Below are 18614 nucleotides of genomic sequence, written 5' to 3' on the forward strand. Positions count from 1 at the left end.
GGTTTGGAAAGCTGCCTGTTCACAGAATTCCCACTCGTATTCAGCTGCAAGCCAAATGCCTAGAAATGATATTCTCTTTCTAGGAAGGACTAAAGAACAACCACTTAACTCCCAACATTGAATCTTTTGCTCCCATATAAGTCAGCCAGCCCCCAAGATTCTGCTTGAAAGAGGACACAAGCAATGAACACTAGAAATACAACTAAAAACAAATGTCAAAATCTGTTACCTTTCCGTCAGAGGCAATTCTACAGTGTCACTTCGACTTATTCACCTCCTAGTAGTCCAACTGAAGGCACGCTACCCTAAATGGAAGAGGTGGTGTAGACGCTTACAGGTCTTCTTACAGAGATCCCACTTTCCTTAATTTCTACCTGAAGCTGTTCTCCCTTCCAGGCAAATGAAGTAAAGCTTGCCGGGCCCTTAATCTGTACACAACTGTTTGGAAAAAATGGCTGACAAATACAAGAAGAATGTATGGTGCCACTTAACACATCTCCATGGCAACTTAAAAACGATTAACTTTTGCTTGCCTGCTGAGCAGAGTAAAGTTGTGTTGAAAAGGCTGACTGCATTAACGGGAACAAAGGAAACTGGGGCAAGCGTCTGCAATTATGATCTCTGCTGTACCCACAGTAACGTTCATCACCCTTGGCACAGCAATGAAGGGAGTGCATCCTTTCTTAGGTCTCCTTTGCTTGGCAAGATCTTAGTGCGTTCCTGCCAGCTGGGATAGTGCCAAGGCAGAAACTCCACTCCTCTGCATTCCAGATCTCCTGATAAAGTGGAAGACTGCCTCTGGCTCACAGTCTGCCCAAGGACAGTTAACTCTTGCAGTCCTGCCACTCGGCTGCTGTATCCAAGAAACTTCCTCTCCATTATTGTAATGGTAATATTATTTATTTCCCAACTTTTCCTCAAACCGGGACTCAACACGGCTTCCACTGATTAAAACAAGACAGATACAATAATAACCATTAGTGCTGTCCAGCTCCACTAGGGTTTCTTATTGTCATGTTAAATCCCAAAAGTAAAGCTTGATGATGTGGTCCAATGGTGTATATGGCAAATATTCAGAAACTCTGTGAATGTTACTCTTTACCCTTTTAATATTTTAGGAGGTTAATGGTAAAAATGTCAGAAAACCTGACAACTACCACCTTAGGCAACTGTTTTAATTTCATCATTGTTTCCTTATAATCGCCCCTCCATCCCCTATGTAAGACTAGACAGGCCTCTGCGCAAGACAGCACAGATGATCAGATGTTGCATCAGATTTCTTCTCTTTATCACTATTGTCCAGTGCCATTTCTGTGAGCTGGAAATTTTCACCATGGGCAATTAAAAATGTACAAAGATGACTTGTGTATTACCAGAGATAAGGGTGTGTAAAGAAAATATACTGATGCAGACAAAAACCTTGTGTAAAATATTGTAAATTTGGTGTAAGGGGTTTGGTGGGTGGGATTAGAATTCAGTGGCCACAGGCCAAAAATGATTAGAACTCCATGAGGCCCAGAGCTGCCAATGCAGGAGGGGTGTAAGGGGGCCATCAGCTGCCATAATGGGCCACTTTGAAAGATGGGTATTGAGGTGTTGGGTTGACAGACTCCCTTTCTGAAAATGACCACCCGACAAAACTAGCTACATATTAAGAGAGAAGGAGGATAACTGGGATCATTTTCTGAAGGGATCCAGTAGTTCTGAAGGGATCAAATGGTTTCAAATATTCTCCTAAATGTCAGAGAAGAATATGTTCTAAATATTTAGCAAGTGCCTTGCTATGTACCAATAAATGATATGCACCACTAGATGACAGAAGCAAGGATGAAACTACATGGACTTAGTAAAATCCTTTAGTCATTCTTCAGACTTTCTGATCAGAGGTTTCTAATACTTTCCAGAAATTTCAGAATTTTCTTAAATGGAGAACCTAGTAGTTATTATACATGCAAACACACAAGCACACACGATCAGGAACTAGGATCAGGAACTAGGATCACAAAGACTTACACATTGGCCCTGGACATAAAAGCCTCCACCTAGATGATACAGAAAGTTATCTACTTGCTTACTTTATGACTCCATCTTCTTGATGTTTCCTTATCTGTTAATTATTGCATTTTATATGACCTTTCACACAATGTAAAAACTACTTCTAGAAATCTAGCCCATGTTTAGCATTCACTTCCATGTTAATTGTTTCCAGAAAAAAAACAACTGATTGCAATCTTGGCAACCTGGAAAATCATGGGAGTTTTGAGTTGTAAGATTCCTGCAGTTTTTAGAGATCGTGCCCCACTGCTCATGTAATGAAATTTTGGAAGGTATTTTGGCATACTACATGATTAATCATAGGGGAAAAGAAGTGCATATGCACAGAAAGAGTGGGAGAGTGGTGATATTAGTTGTGACAACCACAGATACTGGTGTGAATGAAATACAGTGGTACCTCGCAAGACGAATGCCTCGCAAGACGGAAAACTCGCAAGAAGAAAGAGTTTTCCGTTTTTCGAGGTGCTTCGCCAGACGAATTTCCCTATGGGCTTGCTTCGCAAGAAGAAAGCCCATAGGGAAATCTCCGGGGACCTCTTTTAAAATGCTGGCGGTCGGGAGCAAAGACTTTCGCCCACCGCTGGCCTTCAGAAGAGGTCCTGCCGACCCCCAGCATTTTAAAAGCCCCCGGGACAGCGGAGACTTCTCCGCTGTCCCGGGCGATCTTAAAATGCTGGCGGGCGGCAGTGAAGCCTTCGCTGCCGCCCGCCAGCATTTTAAAATCGCCCCGGGACAGCGGAGGCTTCGCTGCCGCCCACCAGCATTTTAAAATCGCCCCGGGACAGCGGAGAAGTCTCCGCTGTCCCGGGGGCTTTTAAAATGCTGGCGGTCGGCAGCAAAGCCCTCCTGTCCCTGGAGCTTGCGGGGCGGGAGGTGGGGAGAAGGGCTTTTCTTCCCACCGCCAGCCTTCAGAACAGCCTTCTGAAGGCTGGCGGTGGGAAGAAAAGCCCTTGTCCCCCCCCCCCCCCAGCCTTCAGAAGAGGTCGGGGGACAGACTGTCCCCGGACCTGGTCTGAAGGCGGTTTCCATAGGAACGCATTGATTGATTTTCAATGCATTCCTATGGGAAACCGTGCTTCGCAAGACAAAAAACTCGCAAGAAGAAAAAACTCGCGGAACGAATTAATTTCGTCTTGCGAGGTACCACTGTATAGCATCACATGGTGGCATGTTGATCACAGCCACAGTTCCATAATGCAACAGGTAATACAGTATTAAAAGGAACACCAGGAACCAGGACAGAAGCACTAGCATTATAATCAGTAAAACTAACGTAATAAATCCCACACCTGAATGCCGCCTGTGTATCTGAAGTTGGTGGCTCCCGTGAGTGGAAGATGGACAGGTGGATACTCTGCTCCCTCTAGTGCTAAAGAAGCAAAAATACTCCAGAGGGTTTTTTTTACAGCCAAGTCAAGTTATTGGGATGGGCTGAGAACCTAAATAGTTAAATTAAGTTCACATCTCCAGAACCCATGAGTACACGTCTTGCTTTCTAGCCATTATAATTTTAATATCTTAGCTACTGGAATATTAGCTCTTAAAGCAATAGCTGAAGCTTTGAGAGGAGTCATATGTGGATTTGTGGTAGCCCTAGCATATAGGAAATAAATGTTCTCCATAAGAACATAATAAGAATCTGCTGGATCAGGCCAATGGCTCATCTAGTCCAGTTTCCTTTTCTCACAGTGGCCAACAAGATGCTTTTGGAAAGCAGGACCTGAGTCCCAGAGCACTCTCCCCTCCTGCTGTTTCCAGCAGCTTGCATTCACAAGCATACTGCCTCTGAGTGTGGAGTAGCCACTGGTAGTATGCTGGGTTCCATGATCCAGAAACTGACATGGTCTGGGAAAGTATGTAGAAGTGGAGAACCACCAGCCCATGGGTCTAATAAGGCCCATCAGGCCTTCCCATTTGGTGTGCAAGGCCATTTTGGCCAAACTACACCCACTTGCCCTACACCCAACGTCATGCAACTTCTGGTATGGGACACATATAGTCAAAAGGGGTTTGCAGCCACTTGCAAAGCCTTGTGTGAAGGACTTTGCAAGCCCCCACAATCAACTGATAGGTTTTGCAGACTGCTTAGCAAGGGGCTTCAGAAGATCTGACAATCTGCTGATCATCAGGTCTTGCGACACGCCATGCAAAAGCTCTGCAATGTGGTCTTTAATTGTCAGGTCTTATGGAGTCCATTGCAAAGCACTTTGCAAGGACTCTGCAAGACCTGACAATCAAGTGTTCTTGTGGAACACTTTGCAGGCTACACATTTTCCCAAAGGGTTGGCCCACCAGCCATGTCTGACCCACCACCCAGATTCAGTTCCCCATCTCTGGAGCAGATACTCCCTTAGAAACCCAGAATATAAATCAAGGGGCGGGGGGACAGTAACAAACAACACTGAGCACACCTTTCAATTGATACCAGATGTATTTTCACAATTAAAACAGAGCTCATTGATATACAAAGAGCTGCATTTTTCTTGAAGCACTGCCCAGTGTGGAAGAGAAGAGACACCCCTGAACTTCTGGTTCAGAAGAGTTGACAAGCATAAGTAACTTTAGGGTCAATTCCTATGTTGGCATTCTCTAGTCTGAGCAGTTAATGGGATTATCAGGGTTGGTAAAGACAGCATAGAACAAGAAGATAGTTATGCATGGTCCTGTGCAATCCTTTTTTGGGCATGCTTCCAGCCAGGATTCCACAAATCCCCAGGAAAGAATGTTTCAGGCCCTCTGCCATCACTCACCTGCCCTTGTCAGGGCATCAACAGCACACAGATCTTCTCCCCCAAGTTATCTGAAATTGCAGACAACCCAAGAGAAGATTCAGCTTTCTCTGAAGCTCATTTGACCAGCCTTCCCCCACATGTTTGCCCAAGGACTTGGAGGACAGGAGGGAGATTTCTGCACTACTTCTGCCTACTCCAAAGTGCAGTGTAATGCAAGACACATGCACTCATGCACCCTGCCTATGTTCTCTGCATGACTGAGCCAAGCCAAGATTTACAAACTATTGCTTCAAAAGTTCACTGCAGTAATGTACAATCAATATTATGGGAAGCTGCTGTGAGGAGCCAGCCTTAATGAGAAGGATCTATGGAGAACATAAGCTGTGATATGCTTAAAGAGAGAGAAAGCAGAGACATGGCAAAGTATTTTTGTGCTTGACATAGCTTCCACCACAACCATGACTATACTGGGAAGATTTCAAAGCATCCCATTTGATAAACATCCACAGAATCCAATACCGCAACAGAGAGTGCAAAAGACAACACGAACAAAGTATTAGCTCACTTTTTAAAAACTATGTTAAACCAAAATACATAACCCTCCATCAAAGATATGAGCACAATCTATGTTGCCAGTCCATAGCCAACTATTAACCATTTCAGGGGTGAAATGTAGTAATGCTTTGATAGGACTCTTACCTTTCGTTCCAGGGGGCTGCAAGTTGTCACCGGTCAGTGAACACCAACCAACTGGAAAGATGTCGCGAGAATCGTAACGGCACCAGTAATCAAAGGCTCCCCTCCAACCATCAAAAGTGATGAGGACCTCAGAACCCCGCACCTCACCAATGGTGGCAGGGCAGATGAAATGTGGGTTTTTCCTATCTACAGCCTCCAGTTTCATTCCCATCTTAAAGAAATTCTGGGATGGAGATGGTGGCTCCTAGGAGGGGGAAGGGACATGAAAAAAGGATCAGACACAACTCAATTAATACGCATACGTGTGCATGTACACACACGGCTCACTTTACAGACCTATTCTGCTGACTTAGCAGTGCACTCATTAGCCCTTGTTTCCCAGCAGCTGCTGCACAAGGAATTAGATAAAGGTTACTGGTGGGCTGATTTACAGAACTTAAATTGCATCACAGGCCAAGTTCAGATGCAATGTTAAACTTTGGCTTATTTTTCTTAAACCAGGTTAAATTCTACGTTCAAACAACAGTACCTTCATTCATTTTCTGCTGTCAACCTAGCTTCTCAAACTGGGAGCTTAATCCAGGAAGTTGCTAACTGCAGTTCATACACTTGTCTTTCCTAAGTCCAAGTCAAATTACCCTGATGAAGGGTTGGTTAAGGATAACAAAGGAGAGCTGTATGGAACACTACTGGGAGAGGGGAAGCACATAGGACAATGTAGTAGCAGGAGTAGCACTCTGTGCATCACACACTAACCTGGTTCACTGGAACCTGAGGTCCTCCAGATATTGCTGTACTACAACTCCTAACATCCCTGACCACTGGTCATGCTAGCTGGGAAAGATATGGGATCCCCAATAACTTCTAGAATGCAACATATTTACCACCCCTGCATTACAGTAACCAGGGAAAGATTACACCCAGTATAAAAACAACTAGAATGTCTAAATGGGGACATTGAGAGTTCTGGCCCCCTACACCATCCTGTCAAACCTTGGTCCTCTGGCATACTTTGTGATGCCCTGCTGCCAACCTTTTGCTGAATTATTTTCTCCCTTTTACTCTCCACAAATATAATTTTCAATCTTGCCTTTTCACATCCCTACTTTCCATCTGTGCTCATGTTCATATTGTTCTTATCCCATCTTGCTCCTGCCCCGAAACCGATCCCACTTTGCCTTCTGACTAGACCCAATCCTTCTGTGACTTACCTCTTTGGCCAACATACCCCCCTCCCCCACCTGTAAATGTGCCATCCATGACACCGCCACATCAAACTTAGGGACATTCGCTTCCATTCTTTCAGAAACTTAGGGTCTTGCTATCTATATTCTCTGAACAGGAGTACTGTTAACGAGGAGGAGTGGAACAAAGCCTCAACCCCCCACTCCTTCCAGGCAAATGGAGAACCAAACTCATAAGCACATCAAAGGCAGCTACATTGTCTTCAGAACAGGGAACGCTGATGGCCATACCTTGTGGAAAATCCTAACAGGTGCCATTTCTGCTCCATTCAGAGTCTTCAGGAGAAACATGGGCCAAGAAGAAGCATTCAGTCGAAACCCTGCAACAAATAGAGGTGGAGGCCATAAAAAGCGTAGCAGCAGCTTTCAGTTCTGCCATCCTTCCATCATGAAGGTACCGATGTCTTCATCATAACGTTTAGCAAATGTACTGAAAATCAAGGAATATTTCTCTAAGGAAGCTTAGTTTGCACCATACTATTGGCTGGATTTTTTGTTGATGCAACTACTTGAGTACACCAAGATTTTCTAATAGGTAACATAAGCAGAACTTGGAAATAAATGCAATAGTATTTTAAGAATGTGAACTGGTCTTTTATAGTGGGCTTAATCATGACATCACAGCTAACACAACCCTCTTATTGTAATCCATTGTGGACCCATTCTGCTGGGAAAATAGAAGAACTTTCCTGAAAACTTCAGCTGTGTCACTTTTGACAGCGAACTACAGTAAAGCAAGTGATCTGCCCTGTACAGCCTCAGGCACACTTGTACAGAAGAGTGTATTACGGGTCCTTCTGCAAATTTAAATCTGCTCTTAATTCAGAGATGCAGAGCCACTAGCATGGCTACCTGTGGTCAGTAACAAGTGCCTAGAGCAGGGGTGAGCAAACTTTTTCAGCAGGAGGCCGATCCACTGTCCCTCAGACCTTTGGGCAGGGGGCTGGACTATATTTTTTTGGGGGGAGATGAACGAATTCCTATGCCCCACAAATAACCCAAATAAAAGCACACATTCTACTCATGTAAAAACACCAGGCAGGCCCCACAAATAACCCAGAGATGCATCTTAAATAAAAGGACGCAAACACGCTGATTCCTGGACCGTCCGTGGGCCAGATTTAGAAGGTGATTGGGCCGGATCCGGCCCCCAGGCCTTAGTTTGTCTACCCATGGCCTAGAGGAAACCAGGCAGGGAAGAAACATGAGTGGAGCACACAGTAGATACCTCTAAGTAAGCCTCCCTTCTCCAGAGCACTTCATATATTCAGATGTCATATTGCTGTTTACTGCAATTCCAAAGCTCTTTTGATCACTTGGAATCTAGAAGACATGATTATGGCATAAATGTAGCCCTTGGGGCAAACAAGGTTTCAACTCACCTAAAGGAGGCTGCAACATCCCTCCATTCTTTTCACAGTTGCCAATAGGCTGGATTTCTGCAGAATCCACCAGACGCCAGAAGTCATTCTTATTATCACTGCCATCCAGGCGCAATCGGAGACGGGCACCTGTCAATCCCACCACAGTAGCAATACAAGTGGAAGTGGTGTTCCTGGGGTCCTGGGCTTCTAGCTTCATGCTGATCTTGAATTCATTGGAAGGTGGGGTGTACGACTGAGGAGAACAAGGCTTTCAGCGTGACTTGAGTGATACATTTTTCTTCCCTCCCAAACCTCCTCCTTATTCCCTGAATTGTTCCCAGCACCTGAATGCCAAGAGCATATTAGAACTGGATGTCACAGTAGGCAATGAAAGAGAAACAAGGGTGAGGAACAAGTGAAAGAAATTCAGTCATCAACATGGTAAAAATTCTCCTCCAAAACGTTCACTTACAGCCACTAAACCCAAAAATTCTCTTCTTTTCCCGTTATTTTCCTTTTGTAATAAAACACCGCTGTCTTTCAAGAGAAATGGAAAGCCTTCTCTGTGGCAGCACCTATATTTCAGAATTAACATTAGGCAGGCACCTTTGCCATACTGTTCAAGATGCCTGCTAAAACCCTTTTTAGTTAAACAAGTCTATCCACTTATAATTTAATATTTTCTATTAAAATGTTGTTGATTTTATCTGTGGATTGTTGATAATTGTTTTATATTGTTTTATGTACAGTACATTGCTTAGAGAACCTTTTGATTAAGAAGTTTATGTCTATTAAAAAATCTAAATGAGCTCAAGCCAACCTGTCATGCGTTGTTAATGGTGCTTAACCCTGAGCTTGCACATCACAGCACTATGCTTATCTCCTTGATCAGGCACTCTTGGGTTCATTGGACGCTGACTTTTCTGAGTCCATCTAGCCCACTATTGCTTACTTTGACTGGCAGCAGCTTTTCATCTTGCACCTGACAAAGTGGGCTTCAGTCCACAAAATCTTATGCCATAATAAAATTTGTTGGCTGTTAAGGTGCCAAAAGGTTCTTTGGCTGTTTTTTGGGCTATCAACATCTAGAAGGGGCAGACGGGACAAGGTCCCCCTGAAATTTTCAAGGAGGGGGCTGGGTCCCATCAGTATTTTGCATCACTTGCGCAAGCTGTGTGGTGTGCGCACAGCACATCAGCACCTCAAACACTAGTGGTGTCAGCACATCGCCAGCCCCCTAAATCGCGTGGGCAAGCTGACGCATCTGGCTATCAGACACGAGTTCTTTCAAATTATCTCCAAATTAATCCAATTTAATTGGACATGTCAAGGATCAAACCTGGGATAGTCTGCATTCAACAATACTTAAAACTTGGCTTGGAGTCCTACTGTACTCTTGGACCTCCATTTCCTACCAACTCAATCAAACCCAGGCACTATGCTACCTTCAAAATTCAAGTATTTTTGTCTAGGCTTCACCTATAAGGCCGACACTTTCATTAGAAAGCATTTTAAAATTGTAGCCAAAGATGATGCCCAAACAATCATCTCATAACTCAAGGAACTACAACAAACATTTATTTTAACTTTAGACCTAAAGGAAACTAATATCAGCATATGCAATGATCCAGATACATACATAGCCCAAGCAGGGAGAAATCTAATGTTCCTGTTCAAACCTACCTGTGAACAAAGGTTCCTGAGCCTTTCACCAACCTTAAACGTCATGTGACTGCACCTTTATTTAAAAAGCTCTGTTCTGTTATATATTTTACAACCGGGTACCTGCATCGGTTGCTCTTCCCCCACAAAGAGAAGGCACAGGAGTTTATTCCACACTTGTCCATGAGCTGTCTAGAAGCTGACCCCTTCATCCCAACTCTTTTACAACATGGAATGCTCCATTACCTGCTTGAAGCAATGGGCAGGAGCAGGGATGGAGCATGTCTCTTTCAAGTATCTATCCCAGGCAAAGTGACCTGTGTAAAGGAGAAGAAAAAAAAGACTGCAATGGAACTTTTGAGAATAATTCTGGAAAATGACCAGTCTTTATAAGAACCTTAATGAAATACCTATAAATGTATTAGCTATTAGGCAGAGGAGCTGATCAAAATGAATTGCACAATGATAACAATTTCAAGTTCAAATGATCACAATGAATTGTTTGGGCTGAGAGTACAGAATTATCAATTGTGGTAGAGAAACTTAAATTAAGTCTAAAGCCAACCACAAAAGCTTTGTACCTGAATCCTAGTCTATGTATCTATTCATGTATTGCAGGTATCTTCAAGCTTTTCAGACCCAGGACGCACTTTTAACTCAAACAAGCATCTTTTACCATATATTTGCATGGCGCTAGCACTCCTGTTGTGACCTAGCTTGGATCAGGACACAACCCACTAGTGGGTTTCAATCCCCCAAGTTGAATACCAGTTATATCTTGCTCCATCTCCCACAGGCACACACAGCAGCTGACATACAGTATGGTTCATATGCTTCAGTTGTAGAACTGCATGCAGCACTTTTACATTATTCTCTCAACATTCTTAAGGTTTTCTCCATGCCTTAAGAAGCCAAAGAGACCTCAAGATGACTCATACACTTAGTAGCTGACAAAGTCAGTCAGCCAAGCTGGAGAGGGCACAGCTACATGTTACAAGGAACAGGAAACTCCAGTCCAAAATAGCAGCCACGGTCAAATTCCTTCCCTTTTCCACTTTTTAATGTGAAGTCCAAATTGTTCATAACTTACTCAGGGCCCTGGCATCATTCGAACAACCTCCATATATCATTGGCTGCTGCAGCCAGTGTCAAGGAAATGAATGCCACACAGATGTCAGAACAGTGAACACAGCAACTAGATGTTAAGGATTGAGAGGGAGGGAACTTGACACACACAACTAGCTGCTAGTTTAAGCGGCACCTCTCTAAAGTCTTCCCTTTTTATTGCCCAATACAATGAAAACAGATGTCTTCTTGGTTATTCAGATGTAACAGAACAAATATAGTACAGAGTCGTAGGGAGATCCTTTCTTTTTTATTTTAAATGCTAGGATTCTTACATGCAATCCTAAACATGTTTTGTAAAAAGCGAAGTCTACCAATTTAGGGCCCTATTTTCAAGAGAGAGCATTCAAGATTGCAGCCTTTATCTGTGTATCTTACACAGTAACTGGCCTGCAAGTGGCATAATAGCTTTTTAAACTCCTTGCACATGCCACACTACTGTAGACAGATTATGCCCACATTTCACCTGCCAGCAATTCCTAGGTAAAGAAACCAAAGAAACAAATCCTTTACTTTTTTACATTTAGTAATGGCCCATCTCTGGCATGGAGCACCACAGTACAACTAGAACATGTCTTTACAATGCAGAAAACCTGTTTTAGCCCACTAAACAATTAGCAGAATGCTATTTTGTTTCATGTGGTAGCGTCATGGTATTTTGATAAACTGTCCATCTTATTTTGTGTAAGTCCCCTTTTTCCTAAGGACTTGTTCACACTGAGCCACATGGAGGGTGGCATACTATGAGATGAGTGCTTGATGGAAGGATTCAGTTTGTACCGTAGAACTCCCTACTGCCCACCTAGAATCCTGAAACACCCACTAGTGGGCGGTAGGGACCTGGTTGACAACCCCTGATCTATCTATATAGTCCAGTATTGTCTACTCTGCCTGGCAACAGTTCCCTGGGATCTCAGGCAGAGGTCTTTCAAATCACCTGCTAACCAACTAATTTGATTTTTAAAAAGTCAAGGGCTTTCTTCCCCACTCAGTGATAATGGGTTTGCATTTGCTAAACTTTACTCTGTTATTCACTGATCCAAGAGTGTCCCAGGTTGGCATTAACTGTGAGTTGTTAGCCAAAAAGATTGCCTGTACAAGATAAGCTAGTGATTTCCCTCCATTTTTTCTGCCTTATTTATCACCCTTCTTATCTCAAGAGATTGTAAGACTGCAGGCAGAGGATGACTCGTGCTTTTAATTTTTGGAAAGCACCTAGATTTGAGGCAATTTAAAACTCATATGCTAACTCATTCAGGCAAACTAGATTTTCACCAGGCAATAACAATCCCCTCTGTTGATAATTACCAGAGAAATAAAGGAACAAAATACTAATTCTTTATCATGGCAGTGGGATGGTACACTGGCAAAGCCAATTAGGAAAATTAGCACGGCTGGTGCAGCCATTTTAACTTGCTAATCATGTGGTCTCTAGGCCTGTTCACCTGGTAGCTTTAAACTGATTTTTGTTGGTGCTTTTATTCCTGTCAGTTGATGTTTTTTGCTGCTGCCTTTATTTCCTCAGAAGCCACACATTCTGCATAAGCTGTAGGCCATATCATGCTCTTGCATGGGATTGAAAGATTGTGAATCCTCATAGGAGTTTGAGCACAGAAACACTGAAGTGTAACTCATTAAGTTTAATCACATTTATACAGAAAGGCAGCATGCATGCAGAGGTACAGTGGAAGCAGAAACACACCACAGTGATTATACTAAAAAAGGTCCCACCGTGACAGAACTACTGCCTTTGGACAAAGCAGAGTGAAGCCACGATAACCAGCAAATTAATTAGGAGCTCTTTGACTTGTCTGTGTGTTTCAAAGTTAGCCACAAGTTAGCCTTTTGTCACTGAGGGATTCCGCTGCTGATATTCACTGAAATCTAGGTTTTGAACTGTGTGTGTTTCAATGCCTTGGATGCCAGACATTGATGATCTTGGACAGCAAGATTCCATGTTGTTGCAGAGCAACCAAAGAAAACCCCTCTTTAGGCTGGTTCAGATATGCCATGTTCCACATGATAACTGCAACATCAAATGGAGACCTCCACATGTGAACAAGCTATCCTAAATCCATCAAGTCTCAAATATTTTGTATCACTTCAGACACACTGCTTCTTGATGGAGTTACTCTGTATGTTCAGTTCCAAGTCAACCAGAGACATACATGTATGCGTGAACCAGTCCTATGTACCTGTGCTGCATGAATACTATGCATTTTCACAAATTATTTGCAGAGAAGGGCTCCACTGCAATTACAGCATAATCAGGTATGCTAATAAAGAAGATGCAAACAGATACAGAATTATCAAATAGAAGCAGCTGCTCTGTGCAAAGCTCTTTAGGACTAAAAAGCTGATATCCCTCCTTCAACTTGGATTGATTTAGGAGTAATAGCTCACTGGCCGGGTATTTGCTCTGACTGAATCCTTGGCATCTCTATTTAAAAGATTTCGGGAAAATGGATTAGGGAAGAGCGCTGCCTGAGACCTTGAGGCCAGAAAGACCAATGATCTGACTCAATATATGACAGCGTCACATGTTCACATGGCCCATTCAAAGTTTATATTACCTTCTCTATATTCCTTCTCTTTTGTGGTCAGTAGAAAACTCACTAGCTGCTCTTCTAACAAAGAGGAACAGAAAAGAATGTGGATCTGATTCATACCTTGGTACTGAGACGGAGGTTCTGACAGGCGCCCATACTTGTGCTTTTTGCCATCTTTCCAGTCTATTGCTAAGACCAAAGAGAGAGAATAACCTCACAAAGAGCTTTTCCTTCATCAGCAAGAAATTATGCTCCATGTTGCCTACTGTTTCTTGGTCAACTGCAACCCTTCAATGTATAAGTGTCACTGTTTGGACCAAAATTCCCTTCAAACTAATTATGCTAGAAGTAAAATGAAACCAACTGCATGCTAACATATAATGAGATGTTTAAAATATTGAGTTTCAGAGGCCAACCTCAAATTAGGAGATCTGCCCTTTTCCACAAAGGTCACAACAGTCAGTGGGAAAATTTATTTTCCTTAGTCTCTGCTTATTTGTCTGATCCCTGCCAGCTGCAAAACACAGCAAAGACACTGCTGAGAACTGAAGAAAAAGCTCCATGCCCATGTCCAAATGGCCAAGTCACAATCTGTCAGGGAACTGCCATCTGAGGCGCAGGAGGTGAAAGGGCTCACGGAGGGTGAGAGAGACCATTCAGCTGAGGAGGGAACCAGCAGGGGGAGAAGTGGAGTTCCAAGGGAAAGTGAGTCGGAGGGAGGGCTCAGAGACACTTCAAGCGAGAACAGTGGGGAGGTTTCAGGACCTCCTATAGGGACACCCACTCCTCGCCGGAAACTGTCACGCCGAGAGTCCAGAAGACGCGTTTCCGTTAAGGAGCTTTTATGCTGGAAGAAGTTCCGTAAACGCCCACTGTCCGATCCAACGAGCGACTGATGGAGCCATGCTTAAGGAGCTCCGTCACAGACAGAGGTTTGTGGACTTAGCCAAACTCTGAGGGACTAGGATTTTACGCACAAGCAGCTCACCATCCCATCACAGCAATCGGACAGTCCCTGAAAGCAGCTTGTGCAGAGAGGCATCATGAGCAACCCAGCCGGAGCCGGGGGAGCAGGAGGAGCTGGAGAGGGTCCAAGCCTGGAAGAAAGGTACAGGGTGTTGGAAGTCCAGCTAGCACTGCAAACGGCGAGGCTAGAGGAAAGGAGGGCGCAGGATGCAGAAAAGGCAAAAGGCGCTACACTAGCAAGAAAGATGCCAGGATTGGTGCAGAAGTTTGGGGGGGACCCCAGGAACTACCAAGCCTTTAGGACAGAGATGCAGTATGCTCTCGAGCTGCAGTTTGATGACTTTCCCGACGAGGCATCGCGAGTGGCGTTTGTGATTGGCCATCTCGAAGGGGGGGCGAGAGACTGGGTCAGACCCCTGATGGCAGGGAATAGTGAAATGCTGAAGGACACGAGGAAGTTTTTTCGCGCCATGGATTTGATGTTTTCCAGCGAGATTGAACAGGGACTGGTGCGCAGACAATTGATGGCTTGTAAACAGGGTAGCCGATCGGTTCGTGAGTACTGGACTGAGTTTACAATGTTGATACATAAATTGGGGTGGGACCTATCGGCGGAACCCATTCAAATGCTCTTTGAAGAGGGGCTTTCTTCGGCGGTGAAAGACGAACTTTCCCGGGCGCCCAGGGCGGAGTCTATGGACCAGCTGAACAAATCAGCGCTGACCATTGGAGCGCGCCAGGAGGCAAGAGCCTTAGAGAAGCGGGAGGGGAAAGGAGAGCGTTGGAGGGATTTCCGCATTCCAGAGATTCCGGAGCCAAATCTCCCGCCAGGAGAGCCGATGGAAGTTGGAACAGCGCGCGCACGCGCAGTTTCAAATCCCAGTGAAGGGAGGAAGAAGGAGGGAAAGAGCGCCAAGAAATGTTATCTCTGCCAGCAGCCAGGTCACTTTGCCAGAGTCTGCCCGCAAAGAAAGGAATGGCTAGGGATGGCGGGAGCTGTTGGGGGGAAGGAGGAGGGAGTCCAGGAGCCAGTAAAAGCCAACGCCTGGCTGCCACCGTCAGGGCACTGCAGCCAGGCCAAGGAGCAGTAAAAGTGCCCACTCCGGAACCTCCAAGGCCAGCCCTGGTAATAGAGGTGTTGCTAGAGCTGGCAAACGGATACCCACTAAAGACAAAGGCGCTGTTGGACTCAGGCAGCTCCTGTAATTTTATGAGTAAGGAGTTTGCAGCTGAACACCAAATACAGATACTCCCTTTAAGCAACCCCCTGCAGGTGACCACGATCGATGGGAGGGAGCTGTTGGGAGGAGAAGTTAGCCTACAGACCGTCCCAATGAGGGTGGCCAGGCACACAGAAAGGATAGCGTTCAATGTGGCCACCCTGGGAGGGGCTCCCGTCATTTTGGGAATGAGCTGGCTAGCGTTGCATGATCCGCTAGTGGGCTGGCATCAGAGAGTGGTTTCCTTTGGGTCAGCACATTGCCTGGAACACTGCAGAGAGGGAAAGGGGCCAGAAGGGGCAAAAGCCTTTCTAGCAGGGACGGAAGTGGCGGACAAAGGGAAGGTGCCCAAACAATACGCTGACCTGAGCAAGGTCTTCAGCGAAAGGGAAGCAGATAAACTACCACCGCATAGAGCCTTTGACTGCCAAATTAACCTGGTCCCTGGGGCCCAGCTCCCCGTGGGCAAGCTGTACGCCATGTCAGACAGGGAAATGCAGGAGTTAAGGGAGTTTATTGATAAAAACCTGAAGAGGGGCTTCATCAGAGAGTCCAGAGCGGTGGGGGGGAGCCCAGTGTTTTTTGTGGACAAAAAAAACACGGATAAACCCAGGCTTGTAGTGGACTACCGGAGGCTAAATGCCGTGTCAGAACCAGTGACTTTCCCCATGCCCAGGATTGATGACATTTTGACCAGGGTGAGGAAGGGAAAGATATTCACGAAATTGGACCTGAGAGGGGCATACAACCTGATACGAATGAGGAAAGGGGATGAATGGAAAACCACCATGTTCACCCCTTTGGGGGCTTTTGAATACTTAGTTATGCCATTCAGATTGCAATCAGGCTCCGCATGTTTTCAATCGCTCACGAACCATGTCCTGGGACCTTTGCTCTACAAGAATTGCGTGGCCTTCCTCGATGACGTGCTGATATATTCAGAGAATGAGGAGCAGCATGTAAAGGATGTCAGGGAAGTGCTGAGCCAACTGCAAGCAAACCAGCTGTGGGTGAAATTGGAGAAGTGTCAGTTTCACACCAAGGAGGTGGAATTCCTGGGGTACCGCTTATCAGACAAGGGATTAGCCATGGACCCAGGCAAGGTCCAGGCGGTGCTGGAATGGAAGCCACCGAAAACGAAAAAGGATGTGCAAAGGTTCTTAGGGTTTGGGAACTTTTACCGTAAATTCATCAAGAACTTTGCCCACTTAACGGCTCCCATCACGGACTGTCTAAGCAGCAAGAAGAAATTCGTTTGGACGGCGGAGGCGGAGCAAGCATTTGAGGAATTGAAAAGGGCATTCGCTTCGGAAGAACAGCTCCTGCATGTGGATTTACAAAAACCCATGAGAGTGGAAACTGATGCCTCAGACCGGGCGGTGGGGGCGGTGCTGCTTCAGCCAGGGAGCAATAAGTCAGAATGGAGACCGTGTGCCTTCTTTTCGCGTAAGCTGAACAAATCCGAGAGGAACTACACCGTATATGATCGAGAACTACTCGCCATTCACGAAGCGTTCCGGAGATGGAGACATTTACTAATTGGCGCACAGCATAAGGTGCAAGTGTGTACGGACCACAAGAATTTGGAGTATTGGAGAACGGCACGAGTGCTCAACCAACGACAAGTGAGGTGGGCCCAGGAGTTCTCCAAATTCCATTTTGAAATTTGCTATGTGCCAGGTCCAGAAAACATCAGAGCGGACGCTCTCTCACGCAAACCTGAATATTTGGAGGGGGAGGGAGCGCCTGAAGAGAGACATATTATCCCAGAGGACCACTGGGTGTGTGGGGCAGCCTGGGTGGGGCAAAGGGAACTGGTAGAGGGAACGGTAAATGATGAATACGCCCAGAGGTTTAAGGAGAGAGGGAGAAGACCCCGGAGGTTTTGAAGAAAGAAACGGGGCATTGTATTACAAAGGGGCACTATATATACCCGAAGGGGAATTGAGGGGGAGAGTACTCAAACAGCTGCACGACAACCCCACAGCGGGGCATTTTGGGCAACACAAGACCATGTGGTTGGTGACCAGGGAGTTTTGGTGGCCCAAGGTGAGGGAGGATGTACGGGAGTATGTGAGAGGGTGTGACCAATGCCAGAGAGCCAAAGGAGAAAGGCGGGCGCCGGCGGGGTTATTAGAACCGTTACCCACACCAGAACGACCGTGGGAGGCGGTATCGATAGATTTTATGACTGATCTGCCTAAATCCCAGGGGAAAACCGCCATACTAGTCGTAGTAGACCTGTTAACTAAGATGGGTCACTTTGTAGCTTGCTCACATGCAGTCATGGCGGAAGAGACAGCGAAATTGTTTGTAGAACATATTTTTAGGCTGCATGGCGCCCCCTTGAGGGTGGTCTCCGACAGAGGGAAACAGTTCACGTCCAGATTCTGTAGGAAACTTATGAGCTTGTTGCACGTAGAGGTCAACTTTTCGACTGCCAGGCACCCTGAGACCAATGGGCAGGCGGAGAGGGCAAACGGTATCCTCCAACAATACCTGAGGTGTTATGTCAATGACAGAGAGAACGATTGGGTCGAAAAGTTGGCGCTAGCGGAATTTGCTTACAATAATGCGGAGAATGTGTCCACCGGGATGAGCCCCTTTTTGGCTAATTATGGGTGCCACCCCAGGGCGTTTCCAGGGGGAGGAGGGGAGAGATGGAGTGTCCCGGCCGCTGAACATTTTGTAGAAGAAATGGAAGCGATCCATCGTCAACTCCAACTCAACTTAGAAAGGGCCAAAGAAGAATATAAGAGGCAGGCAGACAAGAGCAGAAGGGAAGGTGAAACCATTAGGGTGGGGAGTCAGGTCTGGCTATCAACCCAAGGGTTGCCGTTCAAGGGGGGTTGCAAGAAATTGAGACCCAAAAGATTGGGACCATTTGAGGTCATCCAACAGGTCAACCCAGTGGCTTTCAGACTCCGGTTACCGAACCACATGAAACTGCACCCAGTATTCCACAGGTCATTACTGTCACCATATAGGGGGGAAGGTG

The 18614-nt window shown here is 45.5% G+C and overlaps 1 protein-coding gene and 1 long non-coding RNA gene across 8 annotated transcripts in view; both read right to left on the reverse strand.

Moving 5' to 3' along the window:
- The window catches only part of SCMH1 (Scm polycomb group protein homolog 1), a 49567-nt gene that overhangs the window by 16717 nt on the left and 14236 nt on the right, over positions 1-18614 (reverse strand). For 3 of the 7 annotated variants that reach the window (XM_053398464.1, XM_053398463.1, XM_053398467.1), the window contains 5 exons: positions 13551-13619; positions 10003-10073; positions 8113-8347; positions 6962-7050; positions 5487-5730 (listed from right to left, as the gene is read on the reverse strand). In XM_053398464.1, the coding sequence (XP_053254439.1) occupies positions 5487-5730; positions 6962-7050; positions 8113-8347; positions 10003-10073; positions 13551-13619 (708 nt within the window). The other 4 variants (XM_053398466.1, XM_053398465.1, XM_053398470.1 and 1 more) reach the window with 3 other exon arrangements.
- On the reverse strand, positions 906-5032 carry LOC128418621 (uncharacterized). The gene is made up of 3 exons (XR_008331724.1): positions 4574-5032; positions 3216-3592; positions 906-2452 (listed from the first exon to the last, which is right to left on the reverse strand). It is a non-coding gene; the product is annotated as an uncharacterized LOC128418621 (long non-coding RNA).

The sequence above is a fragment of the Podarcis raffonei genome, chromosome 8, assembly GCF_027172205.1.
Source record: "Podarcis raffonei isolate rPodRaf1 chromosome 8, rPodRaf1.pri, whole genome shotgun sequence".
NCBI lineage: Eukaryota > Metazoa > Chordata > Lepidosauria > Squamata > Lacertidae > Podarcis > Podarcis raffonei.